Below are 23,867 nucleotides of genomic sequence, written 5' to 3' on the forward strand. Positions count from 1 at the left end.
CATTTATTCTGAGAATGAGGATGTTGGTACAGTGACTTTTTTGTTTTAAAGAATACTTTTAATCTACCTCCAACAATTACTGGTTATGGCTGCTGTGCTTCCAGTGCAGATGGAGGGGAAATTTTCTTTCATCAGTCCTATTTGGCTTAACTAAATTGGTTTTCTTAGAAGTGATACCACCCATGTGTTCAATGCAGACAGGGCAGAATCAAACAACCGCTTCCTCTTTGTCACACCGACATAAACAGAGAACGACTGCAGGAGGGGCCCGGGGTATTGTTAGATGTCTGTGAGTTTCACTTCTCAGTGACACAGGAAATTAAAGAAGAAAAACAGCACGGAGAGGCTGAGGCGACATGTTTGCACATGCTGAGCAACTCTGAAGAGCTGAATTTGGCAAGTTCATCCCGCATTTCAGGTATGATACCTGTGTGATTTATCTCAACAGGTTTGCTGTGCACGTTTGAGTTAAGAGTTTACTTTCCCACACCAAAATGTAAATGTCTTTGACAGCAGCACTGTTTGTTTGCACCACAAACGGCAGAGGAAAATGCTTCTATCTGTGACAGTAGTGCTCAGCCTCCTCTCCTGCGTTTGTGGAGAAAATCCTGCAGTGCAAGTTGTCCTGACCAACAAGGGGCTTCAGTACGGTAAGGACATGTGGGATCGGCGCTTGTTTTCACTTAGCTGTTAAGGTTGTGTAAACACAAGTCTGTTAATAAATGATCAGTTTTATTCACAACAACTGAAATTTTATGCAAGTGCTGTTTGTCCCAGGGAAGCATGCAGCTGCAGACTGGATTCAGGAAAAGTTGAGTACAATCACTTTCCCTGACATCACCGGGAGTGTTCACATCGTATTCGGGGACGTTGACTACACTCTAACAGGGTAGGATTGCATTCCATGTTCTACAAGTACAAAATCTAAGAATCTAAAATATCCTCTATAGAAGGAATCAGCACATGCATGTTAGCCAGCAGGAGTCTTTATTTCACTCACATGACTGATATTCCTCAGCTTTGTAACCTCTGGTTTGTCTCTGCTCTCCCTTTGCGTTCTAGCATCACCATAGTAAAATGTGACTTACCAGAGCCTTCTGTCGAGTTCCTTCAGAATCCCCCAGGATTCAAGACAACCATCTCAGACCTCTCTATTGCAATAACAGGCGGGTGGAGAACACATTTTGGCTTAATGTGAGTTTTCTACGTGTAAAATACAAGCTTTTGTACAGTAGGATTATAGGGTGTAATTTCTTAACATGTTCCATTTGGGTACAAAACAAATCATCATCCAAAAAACAAAAAAATAAAACACGTGAGACAATCTGATCATCCCTTTTAACACATCCTTTTTTTTTAAAAACCACTGACTATAGTGTGATTTAAATCTGTAATGTACAGAAGCAGACGTGAAGTATAAATGAGGAAGTGATAGTGATAGTGATAGTAAGTGTTTGAAGCTATAGTGTGTTTTTAAAGATAGTCTCTGGCGAGGTGAGGTTCCGCTCGCCTTTTCTAACACAGCTGGCATCTGAGTTATGTTAAACCTGAAAGCTTATCACCTGTATTTTAAGCTGTTTACAAAACCTGTGATATTTTCTGTTTTATCATCTAACAACAGAGGGTTAGAGTAACTTACAGCGCTAAACCCAAATATTAATTACAGCTTTAATCTACTGATGCTTTTCCAAACTTAGTTTCCATGTAACACATTTGAATGTTCTCTAAGCAGAGAAGTAAAGAGGGAACATTTCACATCTATATTAAACATGAGACCTAATTTGTAAACTCTATCAGATGCCTGTTGTAAGATACGCCACATATATACACGTGACAGATGTTTCAGTGCCTTTGAAAGCAGATGTTGTGTGAATAAGTGTTCACCAGCACCAACAATGCACTGTGTTTGTATTTTGTATATCCAGACACGATGGCGGGACGTTTGATATGGCTATATTTAACGTAGATGTGACCTCTGTGGTGCAGCTGGGGAAAGAAGCTGACGGGCATCTGTCTGTCAGCAGCATCAGCTGTGACGCTCAGGTTGGAGATGTGGACATAGAATTTCATGGTGGAGCAAGGTACAGTAGAGCAGAAAGAGGGAGACACGGGGAGGTGGTGGGGATTTCATGTATGATGTAAACCTTGGCTTTCTATTTGTGAATAGTTTCATCTTCCAACCGTTTGTGGAACACTTCAAGGGACGGATCAGAGATGAAATACAGAAAAGAGTGAGTGCTTCTCTACAGCTTCATCGCATGTGTTAGTGGATGCTTGAGCTTTTCTGTATGATCGTCACATAATGTTCACTGAAATGTGCTGTTAAAACACCAGGACTTTGCTGTGTTTTCTCCCTAGCTGTGTCCCGGTGTGGAAGAAAACATTGAAAGCTTTGAGAACCTCCTACATGTCATGAACGGTACTGCAGCTCCTAATTACAAAGAGGAAAACCGTGGGCCACAAATTAGTGAACAGAATAATAAAATAACAGCATTTTAAATGTATAAAGGAATAATGCTTTTTTCTCACTCTGCTCAGTTTCAGTCGATGTGAATGAAGTTCTCTCTCTTGCCCTTCCTCTCACTGACATCCCTATCATCGGTGCTTCAAGTATGAATGTGGGCCTTAAGGTAAGGATACACATTTTCCAGTTTCTATGTTAATGTCCCGGGCTTCTCATAACAGTCCATCTACAAGCCGACATATGCAACTATATTTTATAATGAAAGCTTATGAAAAAACATTGAGAAAGGAATAAGAATTTCAAAATAATGATATTTAGTTTTATTTGATCAATTTTTTTAATTAAAGGGGGAGTTTTACAATATCAAATCTCCGGTCAAGCCTCCCTTTGAAGCCCAGCCTTTCACCATGCCGGACGAGCCGAGCTACATGCTGTCAGTGGGCATGTCTGATTTCACTCTGAACTCTGCTTCCTATGCATACTTCTCAGCTAAATTGCTTCAGCTCCTCATCAATGACAGCATGGTAAGTGAACACACATACTAAAAATAAAAGACAGTTAAAAGCAAAACAGTTGAAGTTTGAGGTGAAGTGTGTGGTTAAGAGACGTTATTTTATCCTCTCAGATCCCTGCGATATCTCCAGTGCACTTGAATACCACCTCATTGGGAAAATTCATTCCAAAGGTAAGTCTGTTTGTGTCAGGGTTACATTTGGCAACACTGAAAAGTAATCCCAGAAACACTACATGATGATGTTCACCCTGCAAAACAACGATACTTCAAACATCATTGCATTCTCTCAGATTTATTTTTCAATTCGTTTTCACGTTTAATGTTTTCAAAGCACCCTGACCAAGGTTGATATGGTTAAATAAAACTAAATGAAAAATTAAAGCTAGAAAAAGATTTTACTAGGCTAACATAAAAAAAACTTATAAGCTAATTTTGTAAACATTTTTAAACCCAACTAAAATAAAATAAAAATGTATAGAGTTAATTTTGTGTGTCACCTACACTCACATATCACTGACATGCTCACAGACACACATTCACACACACATCACATGTTCATTGTTGCAGACACACACGACGCATGTTCACATATGAGTGTTTTAGCTGCGAAGGAAGGCGGGAGTTGGAGTTGGGCTAAGATCAGATGAAGAGCTTCTCCCCTTGCAGCAAGTAAAAGACAGAAAGCGCTGTGGTCTTGCTTTTGTACACAAGTGATTGGTCTCTGAGTCAGCGGGCTTTAAGTGTTAAACCCAACAGTTCTGTTGGGTGACTGTGAGGACATTTCACTGTTCTCTGTTCACTGGATATTTCCTCTTTTTCCGACCATTTTTTCACCTCATTCACGTAAACCCTCGACATGGTTACGCTGGAAAATCCCAGCAGATCAGCAGTTTATGAAATCCTCAGACCGATCCGTCTAACACCAACGATCACGTTACATTTGTCATTCATTCAGAAGCTTGTATGCAAAGATGTTTTAACAGATATGTTAAAATATCTTTGCATACAAAATGACAAGCATGATAAAACCAACCAGCTTAAAAAACAAACATATACTATGCTGATAACTAGTCACAAAAACTATTTAAAAAATCAAGACAGCTAAGTTTTGCTATCGTGGAAGTGAAAGTATTTTACAAATGGGCTAAGAGAGGAAGTATGTCTTCCATGCCTGTCTCAAGTACTTAGGTAAACATCCCTTTTCTAGTATGACCTCCGGGAGAAGTCGATGAAACACTCTGTGGCCTCTTGTGTGTTTTGTCTTTGCACGTATTAAAAAAACCCCACTTTAATTCAGTTCATATGATTAGCTTTGTGTCTTTATCTTCATCTAGGACTCATTTGGTTTCATCAGGACTCCGTTACCTCACTTACTTAGCAGTAGTTTGCTTAATTTATACTACTTTCTCTTTAAGTTCGATACAGTCAAGAATAAAGTGTTTACACTTGTTACTTGTTCACTTTGCAGCTTGCCGAGATGTATCCAGATATGCTGATGAGTGTTCTGGTTTATGCCCAAGAGGCTCCAAAGTTTTCCATCCAGCCTGATGCCGTTAACGTCACCATCAAGGCTGTTGCGAAGGCCTCCGTCATCCTACCCAATGGTACCCAGATCCCGGTGTTCACCATCAATGTTGTGAGTACTTTTGTTTGTTGGACCTTCGCTGTACTCACTATATTATCTTTAGGGTTGATATCAAAGTTTGGACCAACTTAAACTGCAGCATGCATTCTTTACGATTTCTGACATTTTTTTAGCAGCACTGATCGACTACAAAATATGACAGATTAATGGTAACAGAAATTAACATTTGTTGCTACTGAAATATAATCCTTTTTTTTTGGTTCCAGGACTCCAAATTCAGTAGCGAATTATGGATCGATGACGGAAAACTGAAAGGCTCTGTGAAGATGGATAAGTAAGCATAAGCAAGTGTTAAACTGCAAAACTGAGCTCAACTTCTTAAACTTCATTCTAAAAATAATGACACTGTTTTCTTCCAGTCTGACGCTGACCCTTGCGTCGAGTGAAGTGGGGACTTTCAAGGTAAATGTCCCCAAAATTAAATAAACAAGTAAAAACAGCAGATTTTCTGTTGGTCACAGGTCAACAGCGTGTTTTTCTCTTTGCAGACTGACTCTCTTGAATTCCTGGCGAGGAAGGGGGGGGAAATTGTACTGATTAGAGTGAACCGTGAGTCTTAGATACTTCATTTTTGCCACTTTGTGCTACTTCCTCTTCTTCATGACATTTATCTAAAAAACAATGTGTATTATGTCAAGCAGTTTCCGTAAACTAGAGCGACGCAGGGCAGATACGAAGTACTTCCCCTTCTCTTCAATCTAACAAAGGGGGAGGCTCGCTGTGTGGAAACAGTGTTGCTCCTTTCCTGACTTGTTTTTTTCTGTGACAGAGAAACTGGGAGAAGGATTTCTTGTCCTCGGGACAAAACATGCACAGCTGGTCAACTCGGTTCTGAAGAAGGAGAAGGTCGGTACTTTTAGGAGAACACACAATGCTTTGGTCTTTGAATGAATCTGTAACTCAGAGCAGAATTCATCTTCGGGCTGACCACTGTCTTTGTCCCAAACAGGGATTCATATTAATCTCTTCAGACGTGCAGGTGTCGCTAACGTAGAGACGCTTCAACTGACAAACACCAAACATGGCTGCTCCTCGTCACAGTTCCTCATCAAACCTCCGACCACCAATCAAAATGAATGTTTCGGGATCTGTAGTAACAGCCCTAATGCTGTCTCCTCATGTCTGGATTGAAAATCATGCTTTGAAGTACATAATCAAAAAAAACTTGGCTTGAAATTTGCACATCTTATTTGCAACTTTTGAAACGCTTCCTAGGTGGAGCTGCCAGACTTCTTTTCTCTTAGTGACAACATCTATTTTTAAAACTTCTTTTAGATTCTCTGATGAAAATAATGATGTGAAGACAAGTGAATAAAGGATTAAAAACAACTTCTGTCATAACTTTAGAGGACTTTATAGACACGTACACTCACCGGTCACTTTATTAGGCACACCCTCATGGACCCTCTTTTACTTTCAGAACTGCCTCTTATAATCCTTCATCGAGGTGCTGGAAACTTTCCTCAGATGTTTTGGTCCATGTTGACATGATTTGTTCGCTGTGCCAATTCCCTGTAAAAACAAAAATAGATTTGTGGTTACTGGACTGAGGTCTGGTGTCTGTGGAGTTCATCTGAGTACAGTGAACTCATTTTCATGTTCAAGAAACCAACTGAGATGACTTTGTGGCATGGTGCATTATCAGAAGAGGCACACTGACAGGAGATGCACCCAGTGTGCTTGTCTGCCGCTGTAGCTTTCCGTTTTAAGGTTCAATGCGATGTGCGTCATAGTTATTGTAGTTTTGTATTTTCTAATTAGTTTTTTATTTTTATTTCATTTTGATTATTTTGTTTTTAGTTCAGTTTAGCTTCAGTTTGTCTCCAGGGAGGATTTTCTTGTTTCACCTTAGTTTTTATTGTTTGAAAATGTTCAGCATTAGTTTGGGTCTTTTTAATTATTATAGCACAAAGTGCATATGTCAGAGGCAAGCTCTAGGAAAACTAGTACAGATATTACAATTAAAACGCAGAATTTCTTTAAAGCAGTTAACTCATTGACTTTTGTAGACACCCAAAAGTGTCCTCATTAGTCCAGCTCTAATAACATTTGTACTAAACTCAGATACTAACAGTAAGGAAAATACTTCTAATTAATTCTTTTCAGTTCTTCGTTTTTATGTTAGGTTTAGTTTTAGTTAACTATAAAAACCTTGATGTGCATTCAGAGATCCTCTCCTACATACTTTGTTGTAACAAGCGGTGGTTTGAGTTACTGTTGCCTTCCAAATCAGCTTGAAGCAGTCTGTCGTTCTCCTCTGAACTCTTTTTTTTTTTTTTTGGACCAGTCTCTGTAAACCTTATAGACCGTTGTGTGGAGAAAAATCCCAGATCAGCAGTTTCTGAAATACTCAGATCAACACATCCGGCACCAACCACACTGTTTAAAGTCACTTAAATCACCTTTCTTCTTCATTATGATGCTCAGTTTGAGCTTCAGCAGGTCACCTTGAGCCCATCTACGTGTGTAAATCCATCTAGGTGTTACCTGAGGTTGGCTGATTGGATTTTTGCATTAACTAGCAGGTGAACTACTGTTGAGTATACCAATACAGTTTAAAAAAAAAAAAAAAAAAAAAAAAAGCACCCTAATAGACAATCCTATTGTAGCTGGTGACAGTACACTGTGCATTATTTATTCTACCACCAGAGGGCAATGTCTTTAAAAGGAAAATTACAAAAGAGGTGTTTGATTCATAAAGTCAGACAGCAGTGAACATAATTTAAACCCATTTAATCTTTGACACAAATCCTCAACACCATGTTCATGAAACAATGACATCTCTTTATTTTGTAACATTTCAGTGTGCACACTTTAGATTTTGTTCCATGTTCACATTCTTGGAATGTAACACCACCAAAGTATCAATACAAGCCTATTTACAGCCACTGTTCTCAAAATGTACCCCATAGAAAAACATCACATTTCATGAAATGAGACTGTGTGGACGGGTCAGGTTTTAGACAAAATGATCAAGAGGTGGGTTGCACATGATGAAACTGAAAACCAGACAGTTACTGTTTTAAATGATGAGTCAAACTGGAAGTACGCATGTAATGCTGTCGAAACAGAAAGCTAACCATGGAGCATCTTGGAAGACCTGTGATGCTGCTGAGATCCAAGAAGGGACACTTTAACACTGTACAAAGCTTAAGATGTACCACAAACCCTTCTCATGTAAACTTCTATTTGTAGCTTTGTACATTTTATAGTAAATACAAAAAAAGAAAAGAAAAAAAAAGGGATGTAACATTTCTTTCATCTCCTTGTGGTCTTTGAAAAACTTATTAGGGACACTAGCCATTGTTAACAATGTAGCACCTGAGAGTTCTCTATGACACAAACAAGAAAGATTTAAAGAGGGGGGGGGGGGGACTGCACCAAATTTGCACAACATCACAAGCCAACAGTTCTTAGTTGGTCAGTTCAGCCTTTGTAAATGTTACAAATACAAAATAAATAACAATCAAATAAAACAGAGCTCGTTTGCCACAAATAAAGTTAGAATAAAGCGTTCTGGGGTGTAAAACTGGTTATTTCTATTTCTCATGTAGGCACAGAATGTGACCCTGAACGTAACCCTGCAGGGCTGCACCACAACACTGGTGAGCGTCAACAACACACTAAACACTGGTGAATCCTGACACGTTGCTCAGTGCCCACTCTTCTTTTCCTTCTTTTTAATTTGCACCCTTCGAGGACTTGCCACCACTTAAAGTATATATGCTGAAATTAAGTTAAACATTCAAGTATTTACATTCTCATACTGTAACACTTAACTATACAGCACATCACTGTAAGAAAAAACTGAATTCAGAAATCAAGTATTCTTGAAGCAAAACTCGACCACAGTGACCCACAAGTGGGTGAAAAAAAAAAAAAAAAAAAAAAAAAAAGAACAACACGCTTCCAAAGTCCAGTCCACTGTGCTGACAGCTGTGGCATATATACCAGTAGTCATGCATTAGTAACACAAACAACAGTCTGCTCCACTTGGTTTAAATGCACTGAGACATTTGTTATTTAACAAGTCTAAGCTGCCTTCATTGCTCTACAACACCTTCTCTCACTCTCCTGTGACCCCTGACACAGTTATGATGCAGTATCAGTATCAGACCTCAAAGTCTAACCCATGTTCTGAGGGAAGTTGCACTTCTTCAAAGTGTTTCTGCTATGGTGAAAACATCACCCAAAGGTACACGGAATCTGATCCATCCACCTGACAGAAAGCTGATGCAGTTTGTAACTTACAGTTTCCCCTTTACTTTCATATTCTTTTACAGTCTGTGTGCATGGCAGCATTTGGTTTTGAGACATTTCTGTCAGCTTTGCTGTGCACGGCATGGTCAATCAATCCAAAGGTTGACATTAAAGTTGCTCCAATCGAGCCATCCTCTGCTTGTTTATGAAGATTTGAAAGCGATGATGAAATGTGAGAGACAAAAGGAAGAACCTGGTGAGATGATTCAGAGGCACGCTGTGAATTCAATTCTAAAAAAAGTTTCCATATCACAAAACCAAGTCATATGAGCTTCAAGTGCAGTCCGATTTAAGTGGTGTTTTGTTTTTAAACCGTCATCAGCTCAATGCTTCCTCGTCACTATCTGACTGGTGTAAAAGTCTGTTGGTGCAGACTGCTGAGGAAGGACTAACAATGATCTCATGACAAACAAACGCAGGGCCGAAGGATGGGGCTGTGGTTAATAGGCTGTGTTGGCAGATGAGGTGAGGGTCCCCTTTGAGGGGAAAATTACAGAGAAGCCCATCGGTTCATGATGGTGGAGTAACAAACCGGGAAGATCCAGATCATTTATCTGCAACTGCTGCCGCCATGGGGGATCGCATGGTACCGCGAGCAGTGGCAGTCAGCTCCTCGATTTCTGTGTTTAACCGTCTGATTACCCACTCCATCGCCTCCCGACCCTAAAACAGACACAAATGACTCACATTATAACGCGCAGTGATGAGGATTTTAAAATCAGAAGAGTAACTATATTATCAAGGTGAGTTTAAGGAGGATTTTAAAGGCAGCTTTACCTTGCTGGCATTGACGGATATGGTCTTGGCCATGAGACCCTCAAGGTGGTTGCTCAGACTGACGCCTTTCACACTGATCAAAGCCTCCTGTGTCAGTACTGTCCTGAATATGCCAGCATAGAAAAGTCACAAACACAGCTGAAACAAATTTTTTCTTTGTAGAGTTTCTTTTTGTTTTTAAAAATCTTGGAGTTAAACATTCAAAACCTTTTTGCAATAATATTAAGGGTTTTTTTAATGTTGTGCTTTTTAACTCCAATTTAACTGATGAGAAAGATAAAAATGAGTCCCTTACTTTTCTGGGTCCTGTGGATGTGGCTTGTATGTCAACTTCTCATCCACAGACACCAGGTTGGTAAAGGAAATCTGTAAGAACAAAACACACCTGAAATCAGTCTTTTTATATCAGCATCTGCCACAAGGTGACACATAGCAACCACATCAAATCTATAGTGACAGAAATGCTAATTAGACAAGTAAATACAACTGCAGAGATCAGGTTACAGTTACATCCTTCCATAACAATTCGGCTTTCATGTCTGTATTGATGAAGCATAATAAAAGTATTTGTCAATCCTACTCACGTTTGTAGACTGCAGCTCAAATGTCTGCTGTTTAGGGTCCACTACTGAATGTTCCTGGACATACGTGCATGTTCTTGTGACCCCAAACATCTGCAGGAAACAATAAAATAAAAAAGTAATACAACTCTGAAATGATACAAGGAAAAACAACTTAACATTACCCAGTCTGAACAAAACACGTCGATCATTTCTCTTATCCTTTTAACTCACCGACTTGGCCAAAGCAGGGAGCCCCCACTCCGTGCTGAGCAGTCTGGTGCTGTGTAACCGTCCCTCAGTGTCCACACTTCTGTCCAGAACATCCACACCAAAGACACTGGGATTCATGGGATTGGGATACTTCTGCATCGCAGCCTTGGTCACAGTCTCCCATGGGTGGCTGTTTGAATCGATATCAACGTTAGAAACGGGCAATTTAACATTCTGAAGATGACTCAATGCTTGCTGCTGAGAGTGTGCTCTTCAGTGTGGAAAAACATCTTAGATTCTGAGGTTACTAAGGTAAACACTACTTAAAAATCCACCATGCCTGTATTTCACTCATCTTACAAGCAACAAAAAGGACCAGTTGCATTATTGTGCATCTCTACCTCCATCAGAACAAGTGTACAAGTGAACTAGAACAGATATTTAATAGACATCGCTTGATTTGACTTGTTTGGCTGGAGAAAAGGTTTAGTGCATTTAGTATCTTGCAATGCAAGCAGCAGATGTGGTGCATTTGTGGCTCCGAACAGTCAGATCCATTCATGCAGCGCTTTGTCTCAAACATTCAAGTTAGCAGACGACCCGCTTAACTCCCAACCCAATTTAGGAGGTAATAATATAGGAGAAAATTATTTTCTGCAAATATGGGGACATTTGAATGTAACAACATCGCTGATGGTGAATCACAATAGTGTCTGTGTTTGCAGACAGGCGGGAGAAGAAACGCCCCCTCTGCACAGCGCAGACTCACATCAGCAGCAGCACACACGGCTTTTCTCTGGAAACTTCTAGTAGAGGGTTTAAGCAACCAGACTGATTTTATTTATCAGTCGCTGTAAAAACGAGCAGAAATGCTCTGATTATATACCGTTTATTGTGTTTAAACGACAGACCGGTCGTTATGTAACGTTCCCCGTCGATAATGTCAAACACGCGGGTAATTAAATTTTTCTTTATCCCGTAACAAATACCAAGGCTCGGGGAAAGCATTTGAAAACAGTCCTCTAAGGCTGAAATGTTACAATAAACCTAAACATAATTACAGTCATAGTATTCAAGGCGAAAAAATTAGCTTTAATGTTAGCAGCACAAAGCTAACGACAAAAGTTAACTCGGGTAAAGGGCACTTTAATTTCAAAAACCAATACATGTAGCAAATACAGGCTTCAGCTGTAAACATCAAACGCGGTGGGAAGTCAAAAGTCATTTCTAAACATAACTAATATAAACTAAAAGCGTTGGGTAACTCGACTAAAGCGGCGTGCCTTCGTGTTATCTAACTTATCTGCAAGCTTCGCCCAGACTGCACACGGAGCCACGAAAACTGATTATATAAGAAGAAATAGCCAACTTAACAACCATACTTTATAAAACACTACCGCAAAAAAAAGAAATACTCACTTGAAAATGTGTTCTGACGTCCAGATCTTCATTTTTACCGTTTTTCTGTCAGAGCACGGGAGCCGGCGACAAATGACAGCGTGACCACTGAGAGAGGAAGGAAGGAAGGAGGGGCTGAGTGAGAAACCTTTAACAGTCTTAGCCGCGATGCTCCCCCTGCTGGCAGACAGAGCTGCTGCACCTCTTCCAGAATAATCCATGTGTTAAACACCTCTGAGACCCTCAGCAGCAGGGGCGGATCTAGAGAAATGTTCTTAGGGTGGCATAAAAAATTTAGGGTGGAAAAATCAAAGCCATTTCTTTACACTTATGCAGGTGTTAAATTCTGTAATAAAATACATCAAATGCAGGATAAATAAAGTCTTTCTGATTCTGAATTTGATGTATTTTAATAAACATGTTTATACATTTTTCATATAAACATAGTCTGCAACTTTCTTATTGGCTTAAGCCCAAATTATTACATATTTCAGTTACATAAAAAATGTGAATTTTGATGTTGTGTACTGTGTAGTCTATATAATAAATAAGCACTATGCCCAAGAAGTATAAAAGAAAAAAAAGCTACACAGAAAGCTACACAACAGGAAGTGGATGAGTTAGAAATACAAGTCTAAGTTCAGTTTCACACACTTTTTATTAAAAATAATCAAAATTTTACATGCTTAAATTTGCACAAAATATCAGAAGTCTGCACTGTTAGTTGCTACTGACAACAACAAATCAAGCCATTTGATGCTATGTTTAACTATTTTTTTATTGGGGGGTAACATTTTGCGGTATATTTAGTTTTAGAACTTATATTCAGTGTCAATTTTAGCTAGGCTAATGCTAACTTAATTTAATAAACAACATTTTCATGTACAAATCTATGGTGGTACTAGGGATGGCAAGAGATTATGCCACCAGAGAGAGTGATCGTTATATAATTTTCTATGAATGGTCCATGTATGAAATATAAGTGTATATATATGTAATGGTTCAATTCAATTTTATTCATATGGCATCAAATCACAGCAACAGTGGGAAGGAAAAGCTCCCTTTTAACAGGAAGTAACAACTCATGATTAATTGCAGAGTGGTGTAAAAACACATAGCAACTGAAAAAAGGTGAGTGAAGAAGAAGCACTCAGATGGTGTTTGTCCCCAGGATCCAAATGGGAGCTAGTTCCACAGAACAGGTGCCTAAAAGCTAAAGGCTTTGACCCCCATTCTACTTTTAAATAGCCTAGGAACCACAAGTATGCCAGCAGTTTGAAGAAAGTGGCCTGATTATTCAAGACATTGTCTGTGATTTTTTTAAGTTCCTTTGTCAAATTCCTTTGTCACTTTGGGTGAACATTAATAACAAATATAAGAAATGTTTGCATTTTTAAATTGGTTTTTCCATCTTATTATTTAAAAGAAAAAAATTCCAGGTCATAAATTCCAGGTCAGCCATCAGCGATTTTAGATCCAATATTGTGTAAATGTATAATTTCAAAGATTTGTGTAACTTGATATTACAGCATACATCGTCATTTACTATGGACTTAATTAATAGATTAACTGTCCATGCAGTCACATCATTATGTGAATAATATGAAGTACAAAGATTCACAAAAATAACCCAAATATTCACAGTTCCTATGAAGAAAAGTCCTACTGTCTGTTGCTATGGTAACAGTGGCAAAATCTTCAGATTGAAATTGAAACTGTTGGCTGCACAGCTGATATAAGAAAGAGAAGCATTTTTATCTGTAGTTGAGTTGGAATTCTCCATCAGTCAGACCTGTTAGTGGGAAACATTTGTTAGTAGCAAAATTATTTCAAGTCAAAGATTCACATTTTCCCACAAGTTGCTTGACCTTCTTCTTTTTTATTCATTGTGCAGGAAAATGTATTCTACTTGTTGTTTTTAATTAAAATCAGCACCCTATAAACTCACTGCATTCATTCACATTGTGTAGATATGCAGTGGTTTAAAACTACATAACACATACATTTCAGTTTAGAGCATTTAGGCAGAGATGTCTAACTCATTTATAACATAGGCCACAAACAGCCCGCTTTGATATTAAATAGGTGTGACCAGTGAAACTCCTCTTTCTGTCAGTGTAAAGAACTTTAACTGCACATTTAATCCCTGAGATAGTTTAATATATCAACTTAATATAGCGTTATAATATAGATAGCTTAATATCGACTGATTGACCGCTTCATGAGGTGGTTGAGGTAAACCACCTGCAGCTGAATGTGGCCAAAAAAAGGAGCTGGTGGTGGAGTTTGGCAGAAACAGATCCCGACCCTCCCCCATCTGCATTGGTGGGACTGATGCCGAAATAGTCACATCGAACAAGTTCAGTGTATATGTGGGAGTTCAGCTGGATCACAAGCTGGAGTGGTCCGCCTACACGGACGCTGCCTACAAAAAGGGTCTGAGCCGACTTTACTTTCTACCAAGGCTCAGATTCTTCTATGTATGCAGCAGGCTGCTCTACATGTTTTATCAGTCTGTTGTTTCGAGCACCATCTTCTTTCCTGTGGCATGCTGGGATGCAGGCATCAAAGCAAAGGACGCAAACAGACTGAACAAACTCATCAGGAAGGCAGAGTCTGTTGTTGGCATGAAGCTCACCACCCTGGAGGAGGTGATCAGTGATAGCATGCTGGCAAGACTGCTGGCGATCTTGGACAATGACTCCAGGCCCCTCCATAACACACTGGACAATCTGAAGAGCAGTTTCAGCAACAAGTTACTTTAACCTCGCAGTCTGAGGGAACGTTAGAAGAGGTTGTCCCTTCCCGCTGCTTTCAGACTCTTTAATTCATCCACTTGGGTCAGATCCACACATGTTTAGCAGAATTAATCACACCTCAATGCACCTTGTCACTTTTGTACACCACAACATATATTTGCACACATACTTGTCCTTTTATAGTTATATGTATATTTATATTTACACATATATCTCTATGTTTATCCACTTATCTTAATGTTTATCAATCATAACTCTGTTTTTACACACATTTATATGAGTGCTTCTTGTTTTTTGTATATTTGCTGCTATGATAACCGATGATTTAACTCTTGGATTAATAAAGTTTTTTCTGAAGTGCAATTTCAACTGTACGTCTGCCATTTTTCTCCATGATAAAGAAATGCTGCTGCAGTAAATGAAATAAATCTATGAGTGTGACTCTTTCTGTATTATACCTTCTTGAAGCTGTTTTCTTAATTGTGTACATATTAATTATTAATGTAATTTTTACTAGTCCCTTGCACATTTTCTGTCTTACTTTTTAGTGTTCATTATTTAACTTCTTTTTTTTATTATTATATTTTGTGGGGGTTTTTACAGTTGTAAATGTAAAGTCTTTGCTCCTTCATAGTATGAGGCCCTGACTATGCACCCGTGATGCTTTTACATGAACTATATTAGTTATTTATTGAAGGCTGCACTATTGGGGGGTGTCGTTATTGTTGTTGGTTTTTATCCTGCCAGCTGCTGTAACACAGTATTTTCCCCTCTGGGATCAATAAACTATCTATCAATATTTAGGCTTAAAAAGAAATAAATGTTTGAAATTACAGAAAAAACCCTGGCAAGCTGTCCCGTAATTACTTTTTTAAACAGGGTTTGTTAATTCACAGACCATACCACTTATTTATTTATTTTATTGAAATTTAACTTTATAATTTACTGTCGACTCAAAGTAAATAATAAAAAGCCAAGCACTTTGTTCATCCACGGAAGGCGGGACAAATAAAAGTACCAGCTGTCAATCACGACCAAAAACTGTTTTATTGGCTGGGGGGAACAACGTCTTGCGCCTGTCAAATACGTCATCACGCAGACATCCGACCTGTCCTTGAAGCTACAACACAGCCAAGATGGTCGCATACTGGAGACAGGCAGGCCTGAGGTATTAAAATAAAAATAAATATGCAGTTACAATGAAATGGCTTGTGGTAAATGTTGATTGCTTTATTTTAACGGGGTTTAAAATGAGAACAGAATGCTCTGTCAAAGAAAATGTTGGTTTTTAGTGTTAAATTCTCAATTTAGCTACATAGCTAATATACTAAGTTTACTAACGTTAGTGTTCCCCACCGTATGCGTTTAATTTATGGCAGTAGCATTACCTCAATACCGAGTCAGGTGGGACTTCTTCTGATAGTATGTGGTTTGTTAATGAAGAAGAGGTTGTTCTTATCCTCTACAGACAAATCATTGTCGGTAGCATTTAGCATGTGGCTAACCTGTGTGTCCTCTCTGCAGCTACATCCGCTTCTCCGCTATCTGCGCTAACGCGGTGCGGGCTGCCCTCAAGCCGCAGTTCAAAGCCGAGGCGATAAGGGCCGCAGAGTCCAACGTCAGAGTCCTCAAACCTCAAAATAAAACAGCATGTAAGTTCATCAGCTTTAAAGGTACCAATGCTGTTCTGATCACAGCTCATGCCCTCTGATAGTATGAATGTCAAGGAGAGGCGGCTGTGACGGTGCTTTCAGTGTCTCCTTCAAATAGTGGTTTACTGGGTTATTATTACTGTTGCACACACATTTAAGCTCCATATCGTTGTCCTGTCTAGTTATGGTGAAGCTGGCCTCGTATTTGAATTGTCGAATGCATAACAATTTAACAGTGCATCAGTTTAGCGTTCATTTTATTCAGACAAAGTCAAATGCTCTCAATAAATAAATCAAAAATATAAAGGAATATATTGGTTTAGGAAACGTGAGTATGCATTGAGATTTATAATACACAAGTTTTTTTGAGTATTAAAATTCAGCATTTGAGTGCATTTATTTGGTTGTTTCAGTAGTGGTCACAGGCTTTAGCAGGTAATTATATGCTCGTATTGCTAACTGTATATGTGCTGTGGTGGTTTCCATTCTTATCAGGACTCTGAACTAGATGACTTGGTGCAACATTTCACCAACTTGTTTTATTGTGGTGAGGTGAGCTCCAGGAGCATTTAACAAATGTGACAAACTCTGCTGAAGGGGAAATGTAGATGTTTTATTAGGCGTGGAGAGTTTAGGAGCACGTGGCATGCTCCTAACATGGGTACTGTCCTTTGTGGCTGACAGCTTAAGTTTAAGATCTCAAATTTGTTTAACTATAACCTTACAGTCACTGAATGTTTTAGATTTATGAAGACATTTTATGAGGATCTTTTCATTAATGTTTCCATTCTGCTTTGCTTTCCTTCCAGGATGTATGACCATGATGTAGATGTTTTTTTTCATGGGTTGTGAGGTCCTGCAGCTTACCTGTCCTGCACACCGTGGAGAAGAAAAATAAAAGCTGGTTAACATCAAGATGATGTGTTAGACTGGGGACCTGAATGACACTGCACCCCCCTCCCCCTTTTCATTTGTAATCAAAATTGTATTAAAGATGGATGTTGGAATTCTTTTGTCTCCTTGTGTTCTTGCCCTTGTAGTGTTGTAGTGAATCTATTGTGGTATTTACAGTACTGCACAATAAGACCATGATTTTTGTCAAACACTTTATTTTGATATAAAGCAATGGAGTACTCTTCATAGTTATACACAGAAATGTAGTATTTACAGAGGTGTGTGTGTGTGTGGATCCATGAGTATATTAGTCATTAGAAGTCAGATGGGGATGCCATCTTTTATACTAGTAAAAAATGTAATTCGAAAGCATGCGTTAACCAATGGTATGAAAACAAATTGCATTAAAAAGAAATCAATAGGGCTTTTTACTCTTAAATGCAGTTAAGATCATGGGGTAACATTTTTTTTCTGGCAGGTAATATAATAGATCTTTGGTCACTTAATTTTTTTAGATTTTTCGTGTAGGTGGTCATTTAAATTCATCAAATTTGCTTTCTGGATAGGAATTGAAGTGTTGGTGAACAGTGCAGCTCTCTCATTAATGACCTCTAGTTTATGGTCACATGAGAGGTTTTTGGCTGTGGTACATCTTGATGTCTGACCTTTCATATCTTTAGCAATGATTTACTGAGCTGCTTAAAAACACTTCTCAACTTGTCCTGTCACTTAACGTCAGAGGCCATGATTGAAAGGACACGCAGGGTAGCTTAATGATAAAGCCAGACCATTTTCTAATAATAGATTCATGCTGATGTTTCGTTTGTACTTTTCTTTTTATTTACTTGAAATCATCCTTCATAAGTTACAAGAGTAAAGCATGGGCATTCTGACAAGCCACTGAGCCCTAGCTGTCTTTCTTCTCTCTGGTCATCTTGATCATGGTCTCTGGTGATCGATAGAGGAAGATGAGCTTCTCAAACAGTGTCTCTTCTAGCTCCATCTCTCCCGTCTCACGAACCACAAAAATGTCTGTGCAAAGCTTCAGGACTCTGTCGACACATGGTAGCTCCTCAAACATGATGGACCTGGATATCCCATTGAAGAATTCCCTGACAAACTTTCCGATGACTAGCACCACTGACATGTAAAGACCCACGATGCTGTCGTGAAGAGGGAAAGAGGACAGGTTTTGTGTGTACATGAATCCACAACTATGAGAAAGATTTCCTGTCAGGATGCAGTTAAAATGTCTTGTTACCTACCCGTGTCCGGCCAAAAACCCCAGACTGGAGGGGCTGACTTTATCGCTGAACACCACTAACTCTATGCTTTGACATTTGTGCTCGGAGGATGTGACAACTGGGGAACATTCTTCCACCACCCACCACTGATCTGCCTCCTTCTTTGACGTCCCATTGACCTGCTGAAGCTGGATTGACATGGGCCTGAAGAAAGCCAGCGCCTGAAGGTCTGGACGGTCTGTCAAGTCTAAGAGATGATATGGGTTTAAAGCAAAGTGCATGTTTTAAACACCAACAACAAGGAATGAGACTGACCTGCTTTGATCAGGTAAAAAAATACAAAGAGTAACTAACCTACTTTCATCCTGGTTCCCATTTTGGACTCAGGTCCTTTGGGACCCCTGATGAATTTAGGCAGCAGAGAATCAATAATCCTAGAGAGACAAGAAAACTCAGATTAACACCATAAAATTTTCAAAACATTCACTAATGTTGTACACTGGAGCTCTCCAGGGCTGCCTGAGTTCCCTTACATTAAATTTAGTTTGATGTTTAACCTTCTATGTGCTATAGGGACAAGAAGAGCAGCAGAGCCACATTTCTGTTTGATTTACATTTACAAATACTTCATCACCTGAATAAAACACAATAATAAAGCATGCATAAACCATCTGATTGTGTTTTGACTGAGACTCACACAGGTCTGCTGCTGTTGCCTTTAAGCATTCGCACAATCCCTTCCCTCAAGGTTTTGTCGTCAAACTTCACAGTGTGCTCTCCCACGGTCTCTGCATTCATTGATATGGACGCATTCCTTAGGAGGGGAACATATTTGCCAGTGTCATTTTAAGTGTTATTTGCACTGGTGCAAAGTGCAGGCAAATGATGTGAAATTGCAAGTGCTTAAATAAAGTTAGCAGAAAATATCAAGTAATAAGAAACAATGGGCTAGTTTCCCAGATTTTTGAAGTTGATATGACAGTATAACTACAGTCATGTGAAAAAGTACTTTGTATAACCCACCTTTAGCAGCAGCAGCAAGTTCATTTTCTCTATGACTTTAGCGGTCTTTCACATGTGGAGGAATTATGGTTGACTCTTTTAATGTAAACATTGCTTCAGTATATTGAGGTTAATACGTATTCTATTGAGCTCATTCACGGTCCTGTAAAACAAGCCCAAATCATCACCCCTCCTCTATGCTTGACAGTTAGTACAGTATGAGGAGTTTTTGCTGATGCATTTGGTTTTCTCTAATTGTAACAATAAAGGACATTGTTGTAGAAGTCTTCTTGCTGTGGCGCCTTGTTCTTTTTAGAGAGTAGATGCTTCCAAACAAGCCATACTTGTTCAGTCTATTTGTATTTTTACTGTCATGAACTTTAACATCTAACATGCTAACTGAGGTCTGTAGAGTTTGAGATGGAGTCATTGTTTTTTTTTTCTTCCCTGAGCATTGCATGCTCTGACTCTGGGGTGAATTTGCTATGACGGTGTCCATATCTTTGATGGTTAAATTACTTTTAAGAAAAATAAATTTTCTTTCTTTGTCTCAACTAGCTGACAAAAATACTAAGCAGAAATGATCTGAAGGTGAAAGATACACACACACACAGCCTGACCTGAGCAGTGTCCAGCGTAAGGTCATGTATATGTGAGACGAGTTGCTGAGCTCCTGGATCATGGCCGCTCGACTGGCTGGGCTGATGGTCCACAGTAAACTGGCATCGCTCTTGATCTTAGCAACAAGAATGTCCTCAGCTTCATAGTTCATGATGAACTGCATGGCAGACTGAGAGAGTGATTGAGAGATGATTAGATTTCCTAGATTATTTCAGCAAATGCCGCTGCAGTGTTCTGGTGAATTTGGATAATGATATTTCAACATCAACTAGTGTTATATAATACAAACACAGCATAAACTCTATTTCAACATGGCACAGTGAGTCCATGTAGAGAGTTAATAATGAATCATGAATGTAATAAGTGTAGTGTCATCTGACCACCCGAAGTTATATCTTCTTGTAATAGATATTGTGTAAGAAATGCTGGACAGTAATGTATTTGTACAGGTGTTCTGGTTTTCTGCTCTAATACGTGAATGACTGCTCCCTCCTGTGGTCATAGATGGTATTATTACAGCTAGGGCTGAGCTCATGAATTTGTTTTATAGTTTTCGAGGTTAATGTATTCTGTTAAAGAACCAGATTGAGTGGAGTTTTGATGCTTTATGTATTTGTTTCTATTTACAGTAGAATAAACTGTGTCTCACTGGATGAGTCGCATAAACTTTGGTGAGCCTGTTGAATTTGGCTTCTGTGTAAGGCACCAAGTTCTGCTCCTGGGCGCTCATAGTGAACAAAGGCTGTGAGAACACACAAAGATGCAGCAGAGAATTAACACATGTCCACACACATACACATAAACCATGACACTATTGCAGGGAAGTGATGTTTCTTGTGTTTAATGATAGCAAATATGAATTTAGTTTTCCATGCACCGTGACTTTGCCGTTTCACCTTAGAAGGAAGCACAAACTTTATAAATAATATTAGTAACCATAACATTTTTTTTGTGGAGAAAAAGTATAATGAACACAAAATATGATGTATCGATTCTGACCTCGTATCCTGCGATGCTGAGCTGGATGGAGACGTCTAAAGGCTGATTGGTCACTCCGGCTGCTGACTGGACCAGTGACATGAAGAGCAGTGGGAACCAGATGATGCTGATGAGAGCAAAGATGATGAAACCTCCCATTCCATATTTCACCACCTTCTTCTTCTTCTGCCCCGGAGTGTGGGGGAATTTCTGGAAGAATTACGAATAGATTGCCATCAAAAGTTATTCAGTCCACTGGATAAAGACGTGCCATTTCAACAGCTCGTCTCAATTTTCCTGCATCATAAATTTATAAAGGTAAGCAAAGAGTTCTGGTAGCTCACAGCCCAGACTCTCTCATATTTTTAATGGAAATTTCTATAGTCTACACTGAAAAACACACATTTTTCTGTAATTTAATTGTTTATTTTGTACTTGTTCAGGGGCTAAAATGATTTTAAAAGTAATTTCAACTACTTTCTTAAGCACTCCTGCTTACTTTCTCAGACTCCCTCCAGCACTTGAGGACGAATATGTTAGCGTAGATGTCTTCAACGCAAATCCAACTGGAGAGAGACAGCGTGGTGTCGGTCCAAACCCAATCCATCACCGCCCTCAGCTCTGTCAGGAAGGGAACCATCCGAAAACTGGAAGAGGAGAAGAGAGAGAGAGAAAAATGTTTTGAATTAAAATAAAAATTTGATCATGCTACAAACAAACCAGTCACAGTGTAAAACGTGTCTGAAGTATTTATGTTGGCAGTTATTTAGTTACAGTTTAGCCGGTTTTTGTACCCCTGAAAGAGGAAGAGGTTCAGGTAGTTGTAGTTCTTGGTGAGGAAGTTGCCCAGGATGCGGTTTGGGTAGCCACATTTGATCTGGTATGCAGACAGGCCGAAGTAGATGCACTTTACAAAGTACCACAGCTGAGCAACTGGGTTTCTGTTGAACCTCCTGGAGCAAATAAACAGAAGAGATATCGATCTTTGCTCCTTTTATTGTCATGGATCAGATTTGTTTATTTTTATTTTTATATACTGTGCTTAACAAATTTAATAGGCCTCTGTCAAATGTAAGATTTATGTGACATTAATCCACCAGTATTTGCAAGCTCTTTAACTGAAATCAAATTTTTTAATGCTAAAATATAAGTATTGTTGTTATCCATGAAATTCTAAGATTTACTGTTTTACAAAAAAGCTGAAAAAAATAATAAAGCTTTATTATTTTTTGATTACAATGCCAGATTACAGTTATCCAGCCCTGAACAGAAAAATTAGTTTTGGTGGTTGAATGTTTGAAAAAGTCAGTCATACAATGCCAACTTTATTTACAAAGCACTTCATTGAGTTTGACTTTATTTTACTGAGTAAAAAATGAGAAGAAGAAGAATTTATTGAACAATGACCTCTCTGTGACACCAGGGAGAATGAAGAACATCCAGAAGTGTATGCCAAACACCAGCACCACCTGGAAAACGCACTTTCCCAGCAGAGACTTCTTCAAGTAAAGGGCTCGGTCCACTATCATGGTACCAAACTGGATCAGTAGCATGACCAGAAAGGCCTCTGGAACCTGGTCTTCTGACAGTGACTCTGTGATGTCAGCCGCTGCAGAGTATTTCTACAGAGCGATGAAAATTAGCCTCATTGTCATGAATCATACATGTCAAGTAAATTTTATTTATGATTTAAATAATAAGAAATATTCATATGTTTGTGTAGTCTTACCCCAAAAGCCCAGTATCCGTATATGGTGACAATGAAGTTGACGACATCAATGAGAAACATGAGGGCGTAGACGTCACACACAGGGCTGTAATCTGGGTGAATGATGTCATAGAAAAACTGCCTTATAGGTAAGTAGATGTGAAGGCCGCTGCAAAAAGAGAAGAGACTGCAGAGTAAGACAGAAACGGGAAGCTCCTCTCCACTAAAAATAAATCTATGGAAAAATATTATATACCAAAATAAAGTAATGACTAACATCTCAGAAAACAGACTTAGTGGACTGCAGACAACTCACACTTCTATGGCGGCAGCTTTGGCTTGTAGCATCCTCTCTCTGATCTGCTGTCTGATCCTCTGCTTCCTTGTCAGCGGAGCCTTATGTCGTTCCCGTCTCTTTTTCTTGCTTTGCTGCTTTTTGGGCTTCATCTCTCCAGTTTAAAAAATAAACAAATTAAAAGAAATTGAGAAAAACTAGCCATTTGCTGGTAATGAATTCAACATGACAACTTCCAAAAATGAGATAATGAACATGGAGACTCTTTATTCAAGACATGTAGGGATCTTCTGAATATTCACCACCAGATTCTGCAGATTCGTCTTTTTTCAGTCTACAGAATAAGGAGGTGGTGGACGCCTGGAGGGGGAGGAACCTCAGACGGCGTGGTGGTTGCTCCCTGCTGCCCATCTTCTCTGCTCCGGTCTTCTTCTTGTCCACTTTCTTCTTCAGCTTCTTGAAGAAATCGGGCATCTCAACCTCCTTGTTGTCCCACAGCCCGTGGCACTGCAGAGACATAGACACAGGCAGCACTTGAACATTTCAAAGTAGCGGCTTAAAAACGATTTACAGTGGTTAGTTTTCACATTACCTTTAGGATAGATCGGTGGAAGAACAGCGCGAGCAGCTGAATTAGGTCGAAGAGGACATAGCCGTCCTTCTTCTCCACCCCAATGATGTTGGGCAGGGCGAAGGGCCGGTCAGCGTTGATGCCTCGGTAGGCAGAGGTGGTCCAGGGGAAGAAACCAAACTGGAAAAAGTACTTCACCACAACAGTCAGCTGAGACAAACAAGAGAGACACAAGAGATGTGAGTGAGTTCTGTTTGCAGCACACACATTAAACTACTCAACAAATCAACCATTAAAAGCATTATATGTGTA

The 23,867-nt window shown here is 39.2% G+C and overlaps 4 protein-coding genes across 6 annotated transcripts in view; 2 read left to right on the top strand and 2 right to left on the bottom strand.

The window, feature by feature from the left end:
* The first annotated feature begins 281 nt into the window (after positions 1-281).
* Positions 282-5,952, top strand: bpifcl (BPI fold containing family C, like). 2 transcript variants are annotated; one of them, XM_040047657.1, is made up of 16 exons: positions 282-418; positions 514-650; positions 778-889; positions 1,063-1,194; positions 1,926-2,081; positions 2,168-2,231; positions 2,359-2,419; positions 2,539-2,630; positions 2,812-2,988; positions 3,090-3,149; positions 4,447-4,614; positions 4,830-4,897; positions 4,983-5,025; positions 5,112-5,172; positions 5,393-5,469; positions 5,573-5,952. In XM_040047657.1, the coding sequence occupies exons 2-16, from the start codon at positions 551-553 to the stop codon at positions 5,615-5,617; spliced, it is 1,416 nt and encodes a 471-aa protein (XP_039903591.1). In that variant the 5' UTR covers positions 282-418; positions 514-550; the 3' UTR covers positions 5,618-5,952. The 2 variants fall into 2 exon arrangements, with proteins under 2 accessions (XP_039903591.1, XP_039903590.1); XM_040047656.1 differs by having other exon boundaries at positions 517-650.
* A 1,389-nt stretch (positions 5,953-7,341) lies between these two features.
* On the bottom strand, positions 7,342-11,974 carry LOC120743798 (PRELI domain containing protein 3B-like). The gene is made up of 6 exons (XM_040047659.1): positions 11,853-11,974; positions 10,455-10,623; positions 10,245-10,334; positions 9,956-10,026; positions 9,661-9,763; positions 7,342-9,546 (listed from the first exon to the last, which is right to left on the bottom strand). The coding sequence occupies exons 1-6, from the start codon at positions 11,882-11,884 to the stop codon at positions 9,430-9,432; spliced, it is 582 nt and encodes a 193-aa protein (XP_039903593.1). The 5' UTR covers positions 11,885-11,974; the 3' UTR covers positions 7,342-9,429.
* A 3,675-nt stretch (positions 11,975-15,649) lies between these two features.
* atp5f1e (ATP synthase F1 subunit epsilon) lies at positions 15,650-17,249 on the top strand. Its single transcript, XM_040047660.1, has 3 exons — positions 15,650-15,758; positions 16,115-16,242; positions 17,052-17,249. Coding segments are annotated over exons 1-3 (162 nt in total). The 5' UTR covers positions 15,650-15,726; the 3' UTR covers positions 17,054-17,249.
* Positions 17,075-23,867, bottom strand: part of si:dkey-11f4.7 (piezo-type mechanosensitive ion channel component 2) — a 30,269-nt gene continuing 23,476 nt past the window's right edge. For both annotated transcript variants that reach the window (XM_040047653.1, XM_040047654.1), the window contains 14 exons: positions 23,577-23,765; positions 23,287-23,491; positions 23,006-23,138; positions 22,711-22,858; positions 22,389-22,603; positions 21,776-21,934; positions 21,481-21,628; positions 21,003-21,191; positions 20,653-20,745; positions 20,003-20,172; positions 19,078-19,194; positions 18,735-18,814; positions 18,402-18,627; positions 17,075-18,299 (listed from right to left, as the gene is read on the bottom strand). In XM_040047653.1, the coding sequence (XP_039903587.1) occupies positions 18,044-18,299; positions 18,402-18,627; positions 18,735-18,814; positions 19,078-19,194; positions 20,003-20,172; positions 20,653-20,745; positions 21,003-21,191; positions 21,481-21,628; positions 21,776-21,934; positions 22,389-22,603; positions 22,711-22,858; positions 23,006-23,138; positions 23,287-23,491; positions 23,577-23,765 (2,328 nt within the window). In that variant the 3' untranslated portion in view covers positions 17,075-18,043. The remainder of the gene's footprint in view (positions 18,300-18,401; positions 18,628-18,734; positions 18,815-19,077; positions 19,195-20,002; positions 20,173-20,652; positions 20,746-21,002; positions 21,192-21,480; positions 21,629-21,775; positions 21,935-22,388; positions 22,604-22,710; positions 22,859-23,005; positions 23,139-23,286; positions 23,492-23,576; positions 23,766-23,867) is intronic.

The sequence above is a fragment of the Simochromis diagramma genome, unplaced genomic scaffold (assembly GCF_900408965.1).
Source record: "Simochromis diagramma unplaced genomic scaffold, fSimDia1.1 OVJJ01000387.1, whole genome shotgun sequence".
NCBI lineage: Eukaryota > Metazoa > Chordata > Actinopteri > Cichliformes > Cichlidae > Simochromis > Simochromis diagramma.

Excerpts from the sequence above, each read along its gene's own strand:
- bpifcl (XM_040047657.1), top strand. The coding sequence starts at position 551 with ATGCTTCTATCTGTGACAGTAGTGCTCAGCCTCCTCTCCTGCGTTTGT. Across the intron at positions 1,195-1,925 it reads AGAACACATTTTGGCTTAAT|ACACGATGGCGGGACGTTTG; the intron begins GTGAGTTTTCTA and ends TTGTATATCCAG. Across the intron at positions 2,232-2,358 it reads GAGATGAAATACAGAAAAGA|CTGTGTCCCGGTGTGGAAGA; the intron begins GTGAGTGCTTCT and ends TTTTCTCCCTAG.
- LOC120743798 (XM_040047659.1), bottom strand. The coding sequence starts at position 11,884 with ATGAAGATCTGGACGTCAGAACACATTTTCAA. Across the intron at positions 10,335-10,454 it reads TCCCTGCTTTGGCCAAGTCG|ATGTTTGGGGTCACAAGAAC; the intron begins GTGAGTTAAAAG and ends TGTTTCCTGCAG. Across the intron at positions 9,764-9,955 it reads CATCCACAGGACCCAGAAAA|GACAGTACTGACACAGGAGG; the intron begins GTAAGGGACTCA and ends TGGCATATTCAG.
- atp5f1e (XM_040047660.1), top strand. The coding sequence starts at position 15,727 with ATGGTCGCATACTGGAGACAGGCAGGCCTGAG. Across the intron at positions 15,759-16,114 it reads TGGAGACAGGCAGGCCTGAG|CTACATCCGCTTCTCCGCTA; the intron begins GTATTAAAATAA and ends TCCTCTCTGCAG.